The 14,010-nt window shown below is 41.8% G+C and overlaps 1 protein-coding gene across 1 annotated transcript in view; it reads left to right on the top strand.

The window, feature by feature from the left end:
* The window catches only part of pear1 (uncharacterized), a 61,921-nt gene that overhangs the window by 37,031 nt on the left and 10,880 nt on the right, over positions 1–14,010 (top strand). Inside the window, exons 6-16 of the mRNA XM_004573551.4 lie at positions 5,113–5,359; positions 8,038–8,140; positions 8,464–8,600; positions 9,035–9,247; positions 10,157–10,331; positions 10,420–10,540; positions 10,622–10,785; positions 11,649–11,751; positions 13,247–13,399; positions 13,492–13,623; positions 13,724–13,855. Coding sequence (XP_004573608.1) covers positions 5,113–5,359; positions 8,038–8,140; positions 8,464–8,600; positions 9,035–9,247; positions 10,157–10,331; positions 10,420–10,540; positions 10,622–10,785; positions 11,649–11,751; positions 13,247–13,399; positions 13,492–13,623; positions 13,724–13,855 — 1,680 coding nt within the window. The remainder of the gene's footprint in view (positions 1–5,112; positions 5,360–8,037; positions 8,141–8,463; positions 8,601–9,034; positions 9,248–10,156; positions 10,332–10,419; positions 10,541–10,621; positions 10,786–11,648; positions 11,752–13,246; positions 13,400–13,491; positions 13,624–13,723; positions 13,856–14,010) is intronic.

Below are 14,010 nucleotides of genomic sequence, written 5' to 3'. Positions count from 1 at the left end.
TGTTTAACTTTATTTAGAAATTCTTTTTTACAAGATTAACTATTTTTAATGCTGTACATACGCAGGGACAGAACGCCAATGCCACTGAAATATCAATAAGAACTCAAATTAATTTATAATTTAAGCTTGTTTTGTAGTTTTACTGCCACAAGTTGAGTAGCAAGGTTTGTTTTATAGGATCATTCATGTGTATGTATGCAAGTGTGAGGTGCATAAGAGCCGTGTGATCCCGTGAAAATCCATATTTAAGGTTTGCAATTTAGGATAATGTCACTTTGATTAAAAAAAACTGTATATATATATATATGGCTGCTTCCTTTTATTGGTCACCACAGGGGCTCATCTGCTTCCATCTCACCCTATTATTAGCATCCTCTTATGTAACACCAAGTCTCTCCATGTCCTCCTTCACTACATCCATGACTCTGTGGTCTTCCTTTTTTCCTCCTGCCTGGAAGCTCTGTCTTTATTATGCTTTGTCCAGTATATCCACTCTCTCCTCTGCACTTGTTCAAACTGTCTGTCTAACACCAGTCTTTTCTAATCTTGTCCATCCTGGTCACTCACCTCCAGCTCGGCCTCCTGTTTTTCTGTCAGCGCCACTATCCCCAAACCAAACATCACAGCAGGTCTCACTGCCATCTTGGAAACCTTCTCTTTCACTCTTGCAGCTGTCCTTCTGTCACACATCACCCCTGACACTCAGCTCCATCCTGCCTGCACTGTCTTCTTCATTTTTCTTGTGGACTGTCTGTTTTTTGGGTGGTTGATCCTAGATTTTTAAACTCAACCACCTTTACCAGCTCTCCTCCGTACCAACTTCATCCCAGCCTCCCCCGCCACACTTTTATTCTGTAGGATAAATTTCTCTAATCAAAGTTGAGAAAATGTGTTTCTCAGATATTTCATAGTTCAAAATTGAAGGCCATCATTTCTGCATGTGTTACTGTGATAACCTATCAGGCACAGGGCAGGTTCACAGATGCAAACAATTAGAAAGGAAAATGGGCCTTCAATGCTCCCTTGACATCAACGTTTGGGCAATTTTGACTCTATTATAATGATTAAATCAGTGCTGGACATAGGTTGGCTAAAGTACGTGAAACAAACAGATGTGAATAATTAACTGATGAAGGACTCAGCCAGCTGGGAGCTCAGAAATCACATCTCCAATGAGGGAGTGATGATAAGATTTGTTTGATAGCATTTGATTCTTGTTATGTGTCATATTATGAACCGATTCATTATCATATTTGTGTGGAGAAGAGCCTGCTAACTCTCAAACTCGTAACACTGAGTAGAAACGGAATAAAAATGCTTCCATGTGAATCAGGTAAGCAGAGGCTCTACTGCCTACTACTAATGGCTCAGTTTGAAGTCATTGTTTTGCAATGTGCAGCTGTTGGAAAACTATGCCAGCTCTGATAAACGGAGGTGATAGTCTTGGAGTCATGTAATTCTCATGGAAATCGAGAGCTGGTTCCCAACTGGAAGCAGTACTTGATTCTAATCCATTGTTGTACTGCAAACTGTTGTCAGCAAATATCCAGTTGTGGACATCTACAGTTGCAAAATTACTAGACATAAATCTAAAGCATCCGTATCCAAACATAGTTTTTTAGATGTGTTTAAGGACATACAGAATCATGTTTTGGATAATTCTATTGGCCGCTGCAGGTTTGGCAGAGACTTGGTGGTGCGAACATTTAGAGTAACGGAGCCCTGTTTGGGCCTTTTGGCTGTTCTGTTTCCACTGAAACCATGTGTCTCATGATGTGATGCAGCAATACTGCAACAGCTTGACTGTTCAGTTCAGTTTAAAAAAAAGTGAGACAATTTAATAAGTTGTATTGTCGGTTATAACATCCAACTACTGTATTTGGCAAATGTTAGTGTTTGATATTACAGCAGCCTGCACTCACTGTTCTTTCACACCAAAGCAAAGAAACATTTTCACATGCTATGATTACATGGAAGCTGGGGAAATCCATATTTGTGCAAATTAAGACATGTCAACATGAGCAAAACATTTGCTGCATGTATGTCCTGAAAACCCTTACGCTAGGAGGGCAGTAAAGAGAGAGCAGAAAAAGAGAGGGTTCGGAGACAAGTGAGCAAAGTCATAGCAACTAATGTTAACATGTGAAAATATGTTTCCATAACTTGATTTAAGCTGTACTGGGTTCCCAAAGCGACTGCATTCATGTGGAGGAGGATGTGATTACATGAAAGAAAGCTTTTTCTGAGTTTTCATAATCAGCGTTGAGCAAGACTCAGCAGTTTTGGGGGAAGCTCAGACATGCCTTAAATGGTGACTGCGCTTGTTTTCTCTCATGGCAAGAACTCAGAAAGAGGTCCTACAGGCTGGTTTCTGCAGTAAGAGCATGCACAAACATGCAACAGATGAAACAGTTTCCTGCAACAGAAACAAGCCAATGTCTCCACTGAAGACATTTTTCTTTTTCTTTGAGCGAATGCAGCTGATACAGTAGCAGCACTATCAGACCACTGCATGTTTGATACCTCTTATACAGCTATATCAAGAATAAATTGTCCATATCCGATATTGAAAGCCCAAGTAACAAGCATGGCAAAAGGGATTTATAATCATTGTATCGAAAGTTTAAATTCACATATATCCAGATTACTTATCCTCTTGAAAATCAATTTCCACAGTAAGACTAATAAAAATGGGATTATAGCTTCCTGTTCACGTCCACTCTGGTAAATTTCATCCACTCACTCAAACAACTGCTGGTTGTATCAGCAGTCAGCTCTCAGAGCCCTTCAGTAAATCTGCCCTGGTGCCCTGGAGAATGTCTGTGTAAACATAATCGCTGCTCCAGCTGAGTTTCTCGTTACTCAACGTGACATACTGCCTTCTCCAATGCCCACACAGAGAACAAGTGAAGTTCTTTTAAACAAAAGAGGCTTCGAGTAAGTGCAATAAACTCTACAGTCTGTGGCAGCGCGATTTGCTCCACGACAAATTTGGCTGTACATGCTGAGAGTAACAGTCAATGCAGTTCCTTGTATTTTTCTAAGCCGTGCTCGGGCGTATGTTCAACACCGGCAAAGGTGGGAGTGAGACACGTACACGCATGGAGTGTAGCTCACAGAGCAGAGGATGATTCACTGCAGGTCAGCGTGAAATTGTTGGAAACACTTTTAGCTCTGGAGAAGATAACCGACTCCCATCCATCAGTTACGTCAGTGTTATTGGATATCACGTTTTCTCCGATGTCCAAGATAGTCGAGGTAATTGATGAGAAATTTTAAGAATGCACCCATGACCAATCTGGGTTCTCTCCATGGACTAAGATCTCTTCATCATGAACTGAAATCCAAACCTTGTGTGAATTTCCTCTGCGTACAAGCCTCGAGAGCCAATCACCAGGCTCCTGCATTATTTTCCATTAAAATCCTCTCCATGCAGATCTCCCTGCCAATTCCAAATTATCTGCCAGTAACGTAACATTTGCGAGCTAAAGGGATAGATTTGGTTGAGGAAGAATGGCATCAGACACTCCCTCTCTTGTTGTTGTTGAACAGGGCACAGAATCTAATCACATTTGTTTCTGTTTGTTTCCCATGACATCATATATTTGAGCGTACATAACAGTGTGTGGGGAGGAAAATCAATTAGGAGCAACAGAACGGACACAAAATCATCATACTTGCACCGTATGCAAGTTTCAATAATCATGTGTAATTTTATTTTGACTCGGTGTTTTTATTTCATTTCCAGCATCGCAGAGTAGCTTTGACTCACTGTTTAGAGAAGCAGGAGGTTTTACTGGAAAACGACTGGTTTAAATCACTGGAAAATGTGGGCAATGAAAGTGAGAAGCTCCGTCGTGTGAGTGTGTGCAGTCGTGTGACTGCACGAGCTGTGGGGGTTGTGGAAAAAAACAAAACAAAAGGACAACTTTTCTTCAGAATAAATACAGTAATGCGATGTCCTGTATAAACACATGCTCAGTCTGATTTTTGGAAAGACGTGTTTGAAAGCTGAGCTGAATCCTTTTTTAGCTGAGATCAATCAGGACCACTTCAGCAGAAAGAAGATCATCGTTTCCATCTGCTGTAATCGGGCCGCGTGGCTCTGCTCTGCATCCTGCCAGTTCTTCCTAAAGTCTCATCCACATATGAAGTGATTGCTTGTTTCACTTAGACTTTAGAACATCATTATGTATGTTGTACTTGTATTTCTCACCTCATCACATGCCAGTCAGTGGTATCAATTTCTCCTGTTGGCAGTTGCTTCAGTTGCTTCCCTCAAAGTTGAGAAGAACATATCTCAGGGTGTGCTCTCTTCTCATTGGTCAGTGTTACTCTGACTCATCTCTGCAAATTGGTGAATTTCAATGACATTCCAGGGTCTGTGGTCATTGAACAGTTGCTAGTCTTCTTCTTTCTGAACACCCCTCAATGCGCCATTTACGGTCCTGCGTCAGTTTGTCTTTGTCTACACAAAGGGATTGTGGGACATCAGCCCATGCAGAGACGAGCTTGTGGAAGTCCTAAAAAAGCCAGCGATTCATCCCCTTATGGTGAGAGAGTTATGTGTGGGTCAAATGCTCATGGCTGGAAAAGTTGGCTTGAAAAGGGGAACAAAGATGAAGCATCAAGGATCAAAAAAGTTTTTAACACTTGGCCTCACTCCACTCCAGATGAGATCTTTTTATATTCCCCAGAGCTAAACACCAACAACGGCACAAACACAAAGAAGAGGAGCCCATGTTGCAGGTTCCTGTATTTATTTCGTTACTACCCCCCTGGCTGCAGTTAAGAGCTATAGAAAAGCTATGGTCATACGTGGAGAGCTGCAACAAGAGCCCCAGTAGATGACAGAGCATGCATGGCAGCAGACGTGACATTAAGTCAGACAATTACAAGGAGAAACTGTGCAGCAGGCTGAAACAGGTTACATGTGCCCCATATGAGATCTGAAGGTATGATCTGAGCAAGCCAATACCATGATTGCGGTATAGATCTATATAGGAACTAACTCTTTCAGTTTGAAACAAAATCAAAAGATATATAAAAATATTGGAAAAGGCTAATGTTTTACATGATTCAGTATACTGAGTTTGCCCTTTGACCTTTCAGACTGTGACGATAAACACTGGGGAGCGAACTGCAAGCAGCAGTGCAAGTGTGAGAACGGAGCTCTCTGCGACCCTGTGAAGGGATCATGTCGCTGTCCTCCAGGGTTCAATGGACGCTACTGTGAAGAGTCGTGTCCAGCAGGCACATTTGGGAAGCGCTGTCTGCAGAGGTGCAAGTGTGCAACCGGAGGATCCTGCGATAAAGCAACAGGAGAGTGCATTTGTCGGGATGGATTCACAGGGACTTAGTAAGTCCAAACAAACAAAACAGCTTAGCAAATTTCTAAAATCCAACACTGACTTTGTAAAAAGTGATAAAAATTTACAGACATTGGCAATGTTTCTCTATGAAGAACTTACTTTTCAGTTTCATTCAAAATCTGACTCTTGGGTGAGATTTGCATGAGGCCACCTCACAGACACCACAGCTGTGGTGATGACAAAATGACAAATCCAAAGTGCCGACATTAACCATATTCACCAGCTTTCCTTCATCTGTTAATGCTAACATTTTCTTAGCAGCCGAGTCTGTACTTTGTATATGTATATATTGCATACTTTGACAATTATCTCACAAATTCTGGCCCCATGATGGTGCTGGATTAAAACTCAAAGGGTAGGCAGTTATTTCACATTTCTGCTTGGGGAATAAATATTGAAAGCACATCTAAAGTCTGTGAGTAACCTTGTGGTGACACTAGAAGAAATGTTAGTAGATGATTATTGGGAATGTAAGGTACAAAAATCGACTTTCAGCTCCAGGCTATGGAAGAAATTCTGATGGAGAAATATGGTCAGATTCTTGATTAATCCTAAGAGTCGAAGCAGATATTCATCCTAATGTGCTGAAAGCGTCTGGTGAGCAAAAGTAAGATCACACTAGACATTTGTGGGACTATATTTAGGTTATCGGATGCAAGAAAATATACAGCTTGAAGATTGATACCTTGTTAGCAGTTGTGTTAGCGGTAACCAAGAAGTTAATCAAATCAGAATGATGCCTGACACACTAATTAGAAATGCTGAAGAGATGCACACCAAAATAGCTCCGACCCCTCGGGGCCTGGACCTCTGTGAGACGTTGGCAGCAAATTTTTTGGGTCCCGTTTATTATGGAGGTGCGGTGGGATGAATTTAGGATTGGGAAGCCATGAGTGCCTGTATAAAATTAGATTGCAATCCATCTAACAGTTCGGATATTTTAGCAGCCTTCTGCGAGTCGCTCTTGCTAAAAGTTAACAGTGTATTTTCCTTTTCATTAGGAGCCATTTTTAGAATATTGTACTTTGTTAGTTATTTCTTTTGGGAGACATTTATTACAGCACTTGATTAGACCCTACTTAATTACCCGAATGTTCTCCAGAGGTATGTTAGACCCTCATCTTCCTCTTTGCTGATCCATCTTTTTATTTGTTTCCGTGAGTTAATTCGAAGATTGAAAAGAGACCCCGATGGTCTACTCTGTACTCCATGAGTCATCTGTTACGCCCTGTTTTTTAGATGCCCCTGAGGATGAGTAAGCAGTAAAAACATTTCCCCACTACACATTAGTGGAAACTCTCATTCTGCCAATGTGAAAGCACAACACTCCACTTTGAGCTAAATAAAAAAGGCGGCTTGGCAACAGAGATTAGGGGATAAATCTGGGTCAATAATTGTGTGTATTTGTAGCGTTTTCATATCATCCGTTTTAGAAAATGTAATATCCTTGCGATGGTTGTAATCTCTAATGTGATTGGTTAAAGACACATTCCGCATTACCGGAAGAGGAATTGATGGATCATCTTGATTCTTTTTACATATTCAGCTACTTTTAGACATAAAAACTGCAGGAAAAATTCTAAAATTGAGTCCAGAAGTTGATCTATTATGTTTTTCTGTATTTTCACAACTTGTTACAACAAAAGTACGCAGACCAACATTTCACAATGCACAACACACATGGGCTACAGCAGCAGAAGACCACACTGGATGCCGCTCCTGTCAGCTAAAAACAGGAAACTGACCCAACAAAATCAGATGACAACAGTTTGGGAAATATTACCTGATCTAATTAGTCTCAGTTTCTGTTGTGACATTTGGATGGCAGGGTCACAGTTTGGTGTAAACAACATGAAAGCATGGATCCATCTTGCTTTGGATCAAAGCTTCAGCTTGTTGTTGATTTTGTAATGATGTGTTGGATATTTTTCTTGACGCACTTTGAGGCCCTTAGCATCAAGTAAACATCAAGTATTTATGAGCACAGTGCAACCTTCTTTTGACGACTGCTTCCGGCAGGATAATGCACCATGTAACAAAGCTCAGGTTATACTGAGCAGCTTTTATTTAGCATAACAACGTTTAAATGATCCCAAGATCTGAGTCTAATAGAGCATCTTTGGGATGCAGAGAAACGGGAGATTTAAATCATGGATGTGCAGCTGACAAAACCACAATATAAAGAACATGCCTGCAAAGTGTTTCTTTTCTTTAAGTTGAAAAGAAACTTAAAGAAAAGAAAAAAATATTCGCCAAGATTAAAGAAAAAAAAAGCTGGAACCATAAGTCCAAGTGAAAGACGCCCTTTAACCCATTTCCGGTGAAATTTGCCAGACGGCAGAAGGTCCTATAGCTTGTGAAATATATGTTTCTTCTTTATTGAGCATCAATCAGTTTTCAAAAGGATGAATAAACTAGCTGCCTTTTTCATCTCAGTTCTTCCACATTCATGGAGTCTGCAAGTCCACCCTGGAAAGTTTAAAGATTGATAAGGTTTATTTTGAACTGCGTAATATTCAACACCGCTCTACAATTTTTTTTTAATGGAGCTGAAAATGAGTACTGCAGGTTTCTGAGTAATGTACCAACACAAATGCAGTCTTTTGTCGCTAAAAGCAGTTAATTGCAGTCAGGAGACATTAAGCCATCTTTTTTCTCCCCCCAGCTGTGAGACCTCGTGTAGGAGGAAATGCCAGGCGCGATGCCCGTGCCAGAATGGTGGCATCTGTAAAGGCAAAGGGATCTGCGCTTGCCCACCTGGATGGACGGTATATTTTGAGGCTTTTAGCTCACACTTTTCTGTTACTCATGCAGGTTGCCAGGTTTTAAATTAGCTCGTGTTTCATGTTCCAGCTGGCTTCGAATTCTGGAAAAACAGTCACTTTTTTGTAACACTGACATTTTGAAAGGATGCACTTGCATGACTTGCACATGTTGTTCTGATTGCGAGCCCATCTGACAGCACATTATTTTCTCAGTGAGTGCAGAAGCCGATGGCATTTTAGTTCATATTTTTGCAATAACGCATCTATATCCATTTGTCTTTTTTGTTTTTCTGTGTGCTTAATGATTTTTCCATTCTGCTGTTCAGGGTCCAGTCTGTACCGAGCGATGTCCAGAAGGAAGGTTTGGGCCAAACTGTACTGAGGAGTGTGTTTGCCACAACAACGGAAAATGTGACGCTGAAACTGGACAGTGTCAGTGTGCTAAAGGTTTCACTGGTCACAGGTAAGCAAGTGAAAGTGGATCTTTGGACAGCATGTGGTTGTTTCCGCCTTTTCTTGCTTTTCCTGTGCAGGTGCCTCTCCAGTATGCTTACCGGTGCCACGTCTAATGTTTGGATTAGTCACCGACAGAGAAAAGTTGTCTTCTCGACATTACAATTGAAACCTTTGACTGGAGAAAGCATTTTAAATTGTTTTGACACTGTCATCCATTTTTTTTGTCTTCAAATTAAAAGGCAGCCTGGTTATGATTTCTTGTAAGTGAACAGGAGTAATTTGAGCATGTTTTTCTCCAAAATTCAGGCAAAACCAAACAGCAGAGGCACAGGAATGCAGAACGTTTAGATTTGGTTTGTGCATACTGTGCTCAAACACACATTTGTATATTTTATCCCATTGCCCCAGCTTTTTTCTGTCTGTGTGTTTTCCTGCATTAAGGTGTAAGGAGGAGTGTGCTGCAGGTAGTTACGGACAGGACTGTAAAGGCGTGTGCGACTGTGCTAACGGTGCGCGCTGCTACAACATCGATGGAGCCTGTCTGTGCGAGCCGGGCTTCAGTGGTCCGCACTGCAGGGACAGGATGTGCCCAGACGGCATATATGGCATGCACTGTGAGCGCACGTGTCTCTGTCAGGACAAACACACACTCAGGTAAGAGCAGCTCTTACATGAGTCTGGCAAAAGCTTCATTTACTGCTTTGAATAGTGATGCATGCAGTGTGAAGTGAAAAATTAAAAAAACATTCTTGTAATTTGAATTCACATATTTGACGCTACCCTTGTTCTACACTTTGTTGCGCTGTTTAACCAAAGGGTGTTTTTTTTCTTCTTCTTTTAATAATGTTGTAGGTTTTACAGGACACACAGTTTTATTAATTATATAGTTCGTGTTCACAACACTCTCAGATATTTCTCAAAAAGATCCTGAACAATAATATTATAATAACTGGTTCATAAATATGTGTTATTTACTTTATCTGCATAGTATTGCACCATTTTAACTGAGGCTGATGGCATGTTATTTATATTATCCAACCATCCATCCATCAGTGCTTATATTAAGCCAGAAAGCCATGTTTTCCAAGTCCTTCTGAGGGATCCTTCCCAAATGAGACCAAATGAGATCTCCTATAATAATCTTGTCTATTCCAGGATCTTCATCCAGTTAGGTTTACCTGGAAATTCCCAAGTATAGGTTAAATGTTATCATATCGTATCATAATGTTGCAGCACAAAATGTAATTAAAGAGCTGCTTTAAGCAGACCACACAGCCACAGATGTTTTCATTTCTCAGGCCTTTGTGGGCATCACGGAGCCTGATTAACATCTTATGCTGCAGTGGCTCCATCAACCATAAAGTCAACCAATGAGATTATTCTCCAGCTCAGAAAAATGGCAGCATCAAATATAATTTCTTTAAAGTGGTTTCATGCCCCTCTGCAGTATGAAGACAAGTACTGAAGTACATGTAGACAGGCGCTGACTGTGGGTTTTCTTTGGCATTAGGTCCTCTGTTTCTCACTGCTCCATTCATATTTATGTCTGCTTACACTCTCCAGCTGCCATCCAATGAAAGGAGAGTGCACATGCCAACCGGGCTGGGCGGGACTATACTGCAATGAGACCTGCGCTCATGGTTTCTATGGTCATGGCTGCCTGGAGCCGTGTCTTTGTGTGAATGGAGGGGTGTGTGATGGGGCCACAGGACGATGCCATTGCGCCCCGGGCTTCACGGTCAGTGGTAGAGTAGATTAACGACTCATGACTCACTTTCTATACCTGTTGTGTCTTCATGTAAACCAAACTTTGGGGGTTACTGCAGGGGCTTCACTGTGAAAATCCCTGTAAAAGTGGCACCTATGGCAAGAACTGCTCCCTGGAGTGCTCCTGTAAAAACTATGTGGACTGCTCACCGATTGATGGAACTTGTTTCTGCAAAGAAGGTGATGAATAAAGAAAAACAATCATGAAGGAAAACTGGCCAAAAGGAAAACAAAGACTTACAGTTGATTGTGGGTCTGCAGGCTGGCGAGGTCCGGACTGCTCCATCCCCTGCTCCGAAGGAACCTGGGGTCCAGGATGCAATGCCACGTGTCACTGTGCCAACGGAGCAAAATGCAACCCTGCAGATGGATCCTGCACCTGCACGGCTGGCTGGCAGGGGGCGCGCTGTGACCAACCGTGCCCGGTGAGTATCTGGAGATACTGGCAGAAGTTATATATAATATTTACCCTTGAAGTTGTAAAAGATGTTGGAAAACCAGGTATTAAATAGATTCATCCTTTTACAAGACAACAGGGAGCGCTGTTTTTGTGACACGTCTGTCCTATACAGCAGTGTCTTTAGTCTCAGACAGTTTTCTCTGTAGGGCGACAATAAAACAGCCTTGAACCTTGAATACGGATGTTGTCAGACACCATACCTGCACACAAGTGCACAGAGTAACAGCAATAATGCTTTTATGACTCAGCTCGATGGGGAAACTGGAATGTAAACAAATATATAACATATATTGTTATTGTGTATTTAATAAAAATAACCTGTCACAACAAATCAGCAGATAAAGGTAAATGGAGATCTTAATTAATAAGTGTGCAATAACACACTGAATGCATATAAAATATAAACAAAATAAAAGCAGTGGTTGTCACTTTGTCACAGATGTCACTTTGTCACTGTGTAACATAAATGCTCTCCAAGATAAGAAAAGTCTGGTCTGTGTTTAGTCCATGTCACACTGATGAGACGAATGGCGTCTTTGATAAGACTGACACTCAAATCATACGGCTGATAATTCTAGGGGTTGTCTGTTTTCTGATTAAGCAGCCCGTAGAAGTGTCCAGCTTTGAATCCCTTACCTCGCCCTCTGTATGCTTCAATCTGCATTTTGGAAAAGTACCCCTCTTGTCTTTGCGATGCCAGCCCACCAGGCTGTCTACACAACATCACATTGCCAGTGTAGTATTTTGTCTCACTCTGACTGGGCTGGCCAAATGTGGAGGAGATTCCCCTGACAGTTCTTTGCCCGTTGGCACTTGTTCATTGTGCAGATGGGCACGTTTGGGCCTGGCTGCCTGAAGAGGTGTGATTGTGTTCATGCCGACGGCTGCCAAGCTACCACTGGGGAGTGCCACTGTCTGCCAGGCTGGTCTGGTAAGTGATGACGTCCTGCTGATGTATCGCTGCCAGCTTGGCTTTGGTGTCACAGATGAGTCTGGTCTGATAAACTGTGAGCCACAGGTTTTAAACCATCCTTGCTCTCCTTTATTCTCATTGTTGTGTGACTTAAAGAAAGTCTAGTTGTAAATGTAAGCAGTGTCAGAGCCAATCAGATTTGTACAATTAATCAAGTTTCTTACTATCAGTTACTAATCTCTGTCTCTCTTATCCTGTCTTCCTTCTCTCACCCCAACCGGTCGCAGCAGATGGCCCCGCCCCTCCCTGAGCCTGGTTCTGTTGGAGGTTTCTTCCTGTTAAAAGGGAGTTTTTCCTTCCCACTGTCGCCAAAGTGCTGCTCATAGGGGGTCATACGATTGTTGGGTTTTCACTGTATTGTAGGGTCTACATTACAATGTAAAGCACCTTGAGGTGACTGTTGTTGTGATTTGGTGCTGTATAAATAAAGCCGAATTGAACTGAATTACTAAACACCAATTCCTTCCTCCTTCTTTTTCATATATGACCATTTAAAAAGGGAAGGCGGTGATCTTAAACATTTGTTGCCTTACTCAGCTGTCCAGATGAAGTTTTTTCAATCTGAAATTCATTTTTCTGATTGTCGCGACACCACCTGACTCGACCTGTGAGGTCTAAACTGTAAGCCTTTGAAAACAGAGCGTTTCATTTGTGAATACATTTTTCTCCTGTGTTTTAACAAATATGGGACAAAAACTAAACCTTCTAACATGCATGAAATATTTTTTACATTTGTTCCAAGAAAGTCATTTTTTTGCTCTGTCTAAGAGATATGATCTGGCTTATGTTTATGACCTCACAGGGTTAAAGTCATACATATTGCACTCTTATTGACCTCCAACAATTCTTCTGTTGACTCGATGAGACTAATATTTTGGGGGTTTAGAGAGGACTCTGTTAACCTAACACGTGTGTGTTTCGTGCTAGTGAAGGTGAACATTGACATGCTGATGTTAGTGTTTCACTCTTACGTCCATACCCCAGTGCAGCCTCGTAAAGGCTGCTAGACTGGCCCAGTATGAAAAGCACTTTTTTCTGGTTTTGCACCTCCCATCCATGCAAATAAAACAGGCTCTTTGTGTTTTGGGGAAAACGTGTTAGTGACAGTTTTGAAAAATCTTTTTGGTGAGAACACTAAATTACCAAATATTTCAGAGTTGGCTGCTCAGCAGCAACATTTCTGAAACTGTTAACCACTAAAACCCCTCATGTTCCCATTTCTCTCTGTTCCTGCTTATCATTTCAACTACATTTTTATTATACAGTTATAACCATGTTTTTATGTATTTAGATCAGTAACTGATTTACACTTGGGATAGTGAAAGGCATTCTGCTCTTTGCTTTAGCAGATGTAAAACTGTAGGTCCTTTATTAAACTAAATGATGTGATTAGAGTCAATAAAAGTTGTAATTTCCTGCTTCGTTTATGTGCTCACTGCTTCATTTCCTTTAGGTCCCCGCTGCAGTGAGCCGTGTTCAGAGGGCCTGTGGGGGCGCCACTGTAACCAGACCTGCTTCAAGCATTGTCCAAACAGCGACACGTGTTTGAGGGAAACTGGAGCGTGTGTGTGCCGCCCAGGCTACTGGGGAGTCACCTGCCAAAACAGTGAGCGTTGTATCTGATGAGTTAATAAAAAACGACTTAAAGACTCGCTCGCTGTATGCATTGTCTAATATCAGCCCTACTGTTTCCCTCAGAATGCAGAACGGGTACGTACGGTGACCAGTGCAGTATGACGTGTCAGTCCTGCGGCCAATCATACCGCTGCCATCATGTGACAGGAGAGTGTGACTGTCTACCTGGATACACTGGGCCAAACTGTGACCAAGGTGGGCTTTCTCACTAATCAGCAGTCATCACAAAAAGCCGCTGATCTTTCATTTACAAGTGAGTGCAGGACATTTAGCAGGTTCTTTTCTGTGGTTACAGTTTGTCCAGCTGGCTACTTTGGAAAACAGTGCTCTGAAGTGTGTCTTCCCTGTGCCAACAACTCCACGTGCAACCACCGGAACGGTCACTGTGAATGTTTACCAGGCTGGACCGCTATCGACTGCTCCAAACGTGAGTGCCACAGGATTTCATGCAGAGATGAGAGCGTGGACAGTACGGTGCTTTTGATTTGTTTAGAGTATCTACAGGGTTAGAACTTGAAGTGGTAATCTGTTGATTTTAATCACTATTTTAACTTCCCAGCAGCCAGGGCCTTGCTTTTATCC

The sequence above is a fragment of the Maylandia zebra genome, linkage group LG11 (genome assembly GCF_041146795.1).
Source record: "Maylandia zebra isolate NMK-2024a linkage group LG11, Mzebra_GT3a, whole genome shotgun sequence".
Taxonomy (NCBI): domain Eukaryota; kingdom Metazoa; phylum Chordata; class Actinopteri; order Cichliformes; family Cichlidae; genus Maylandia; species Maylandia zebra.
Note: the sequence above shows the minus strand (reverse complement) of the source record. Positions and strands in the feature narration are given on the sequence as shown.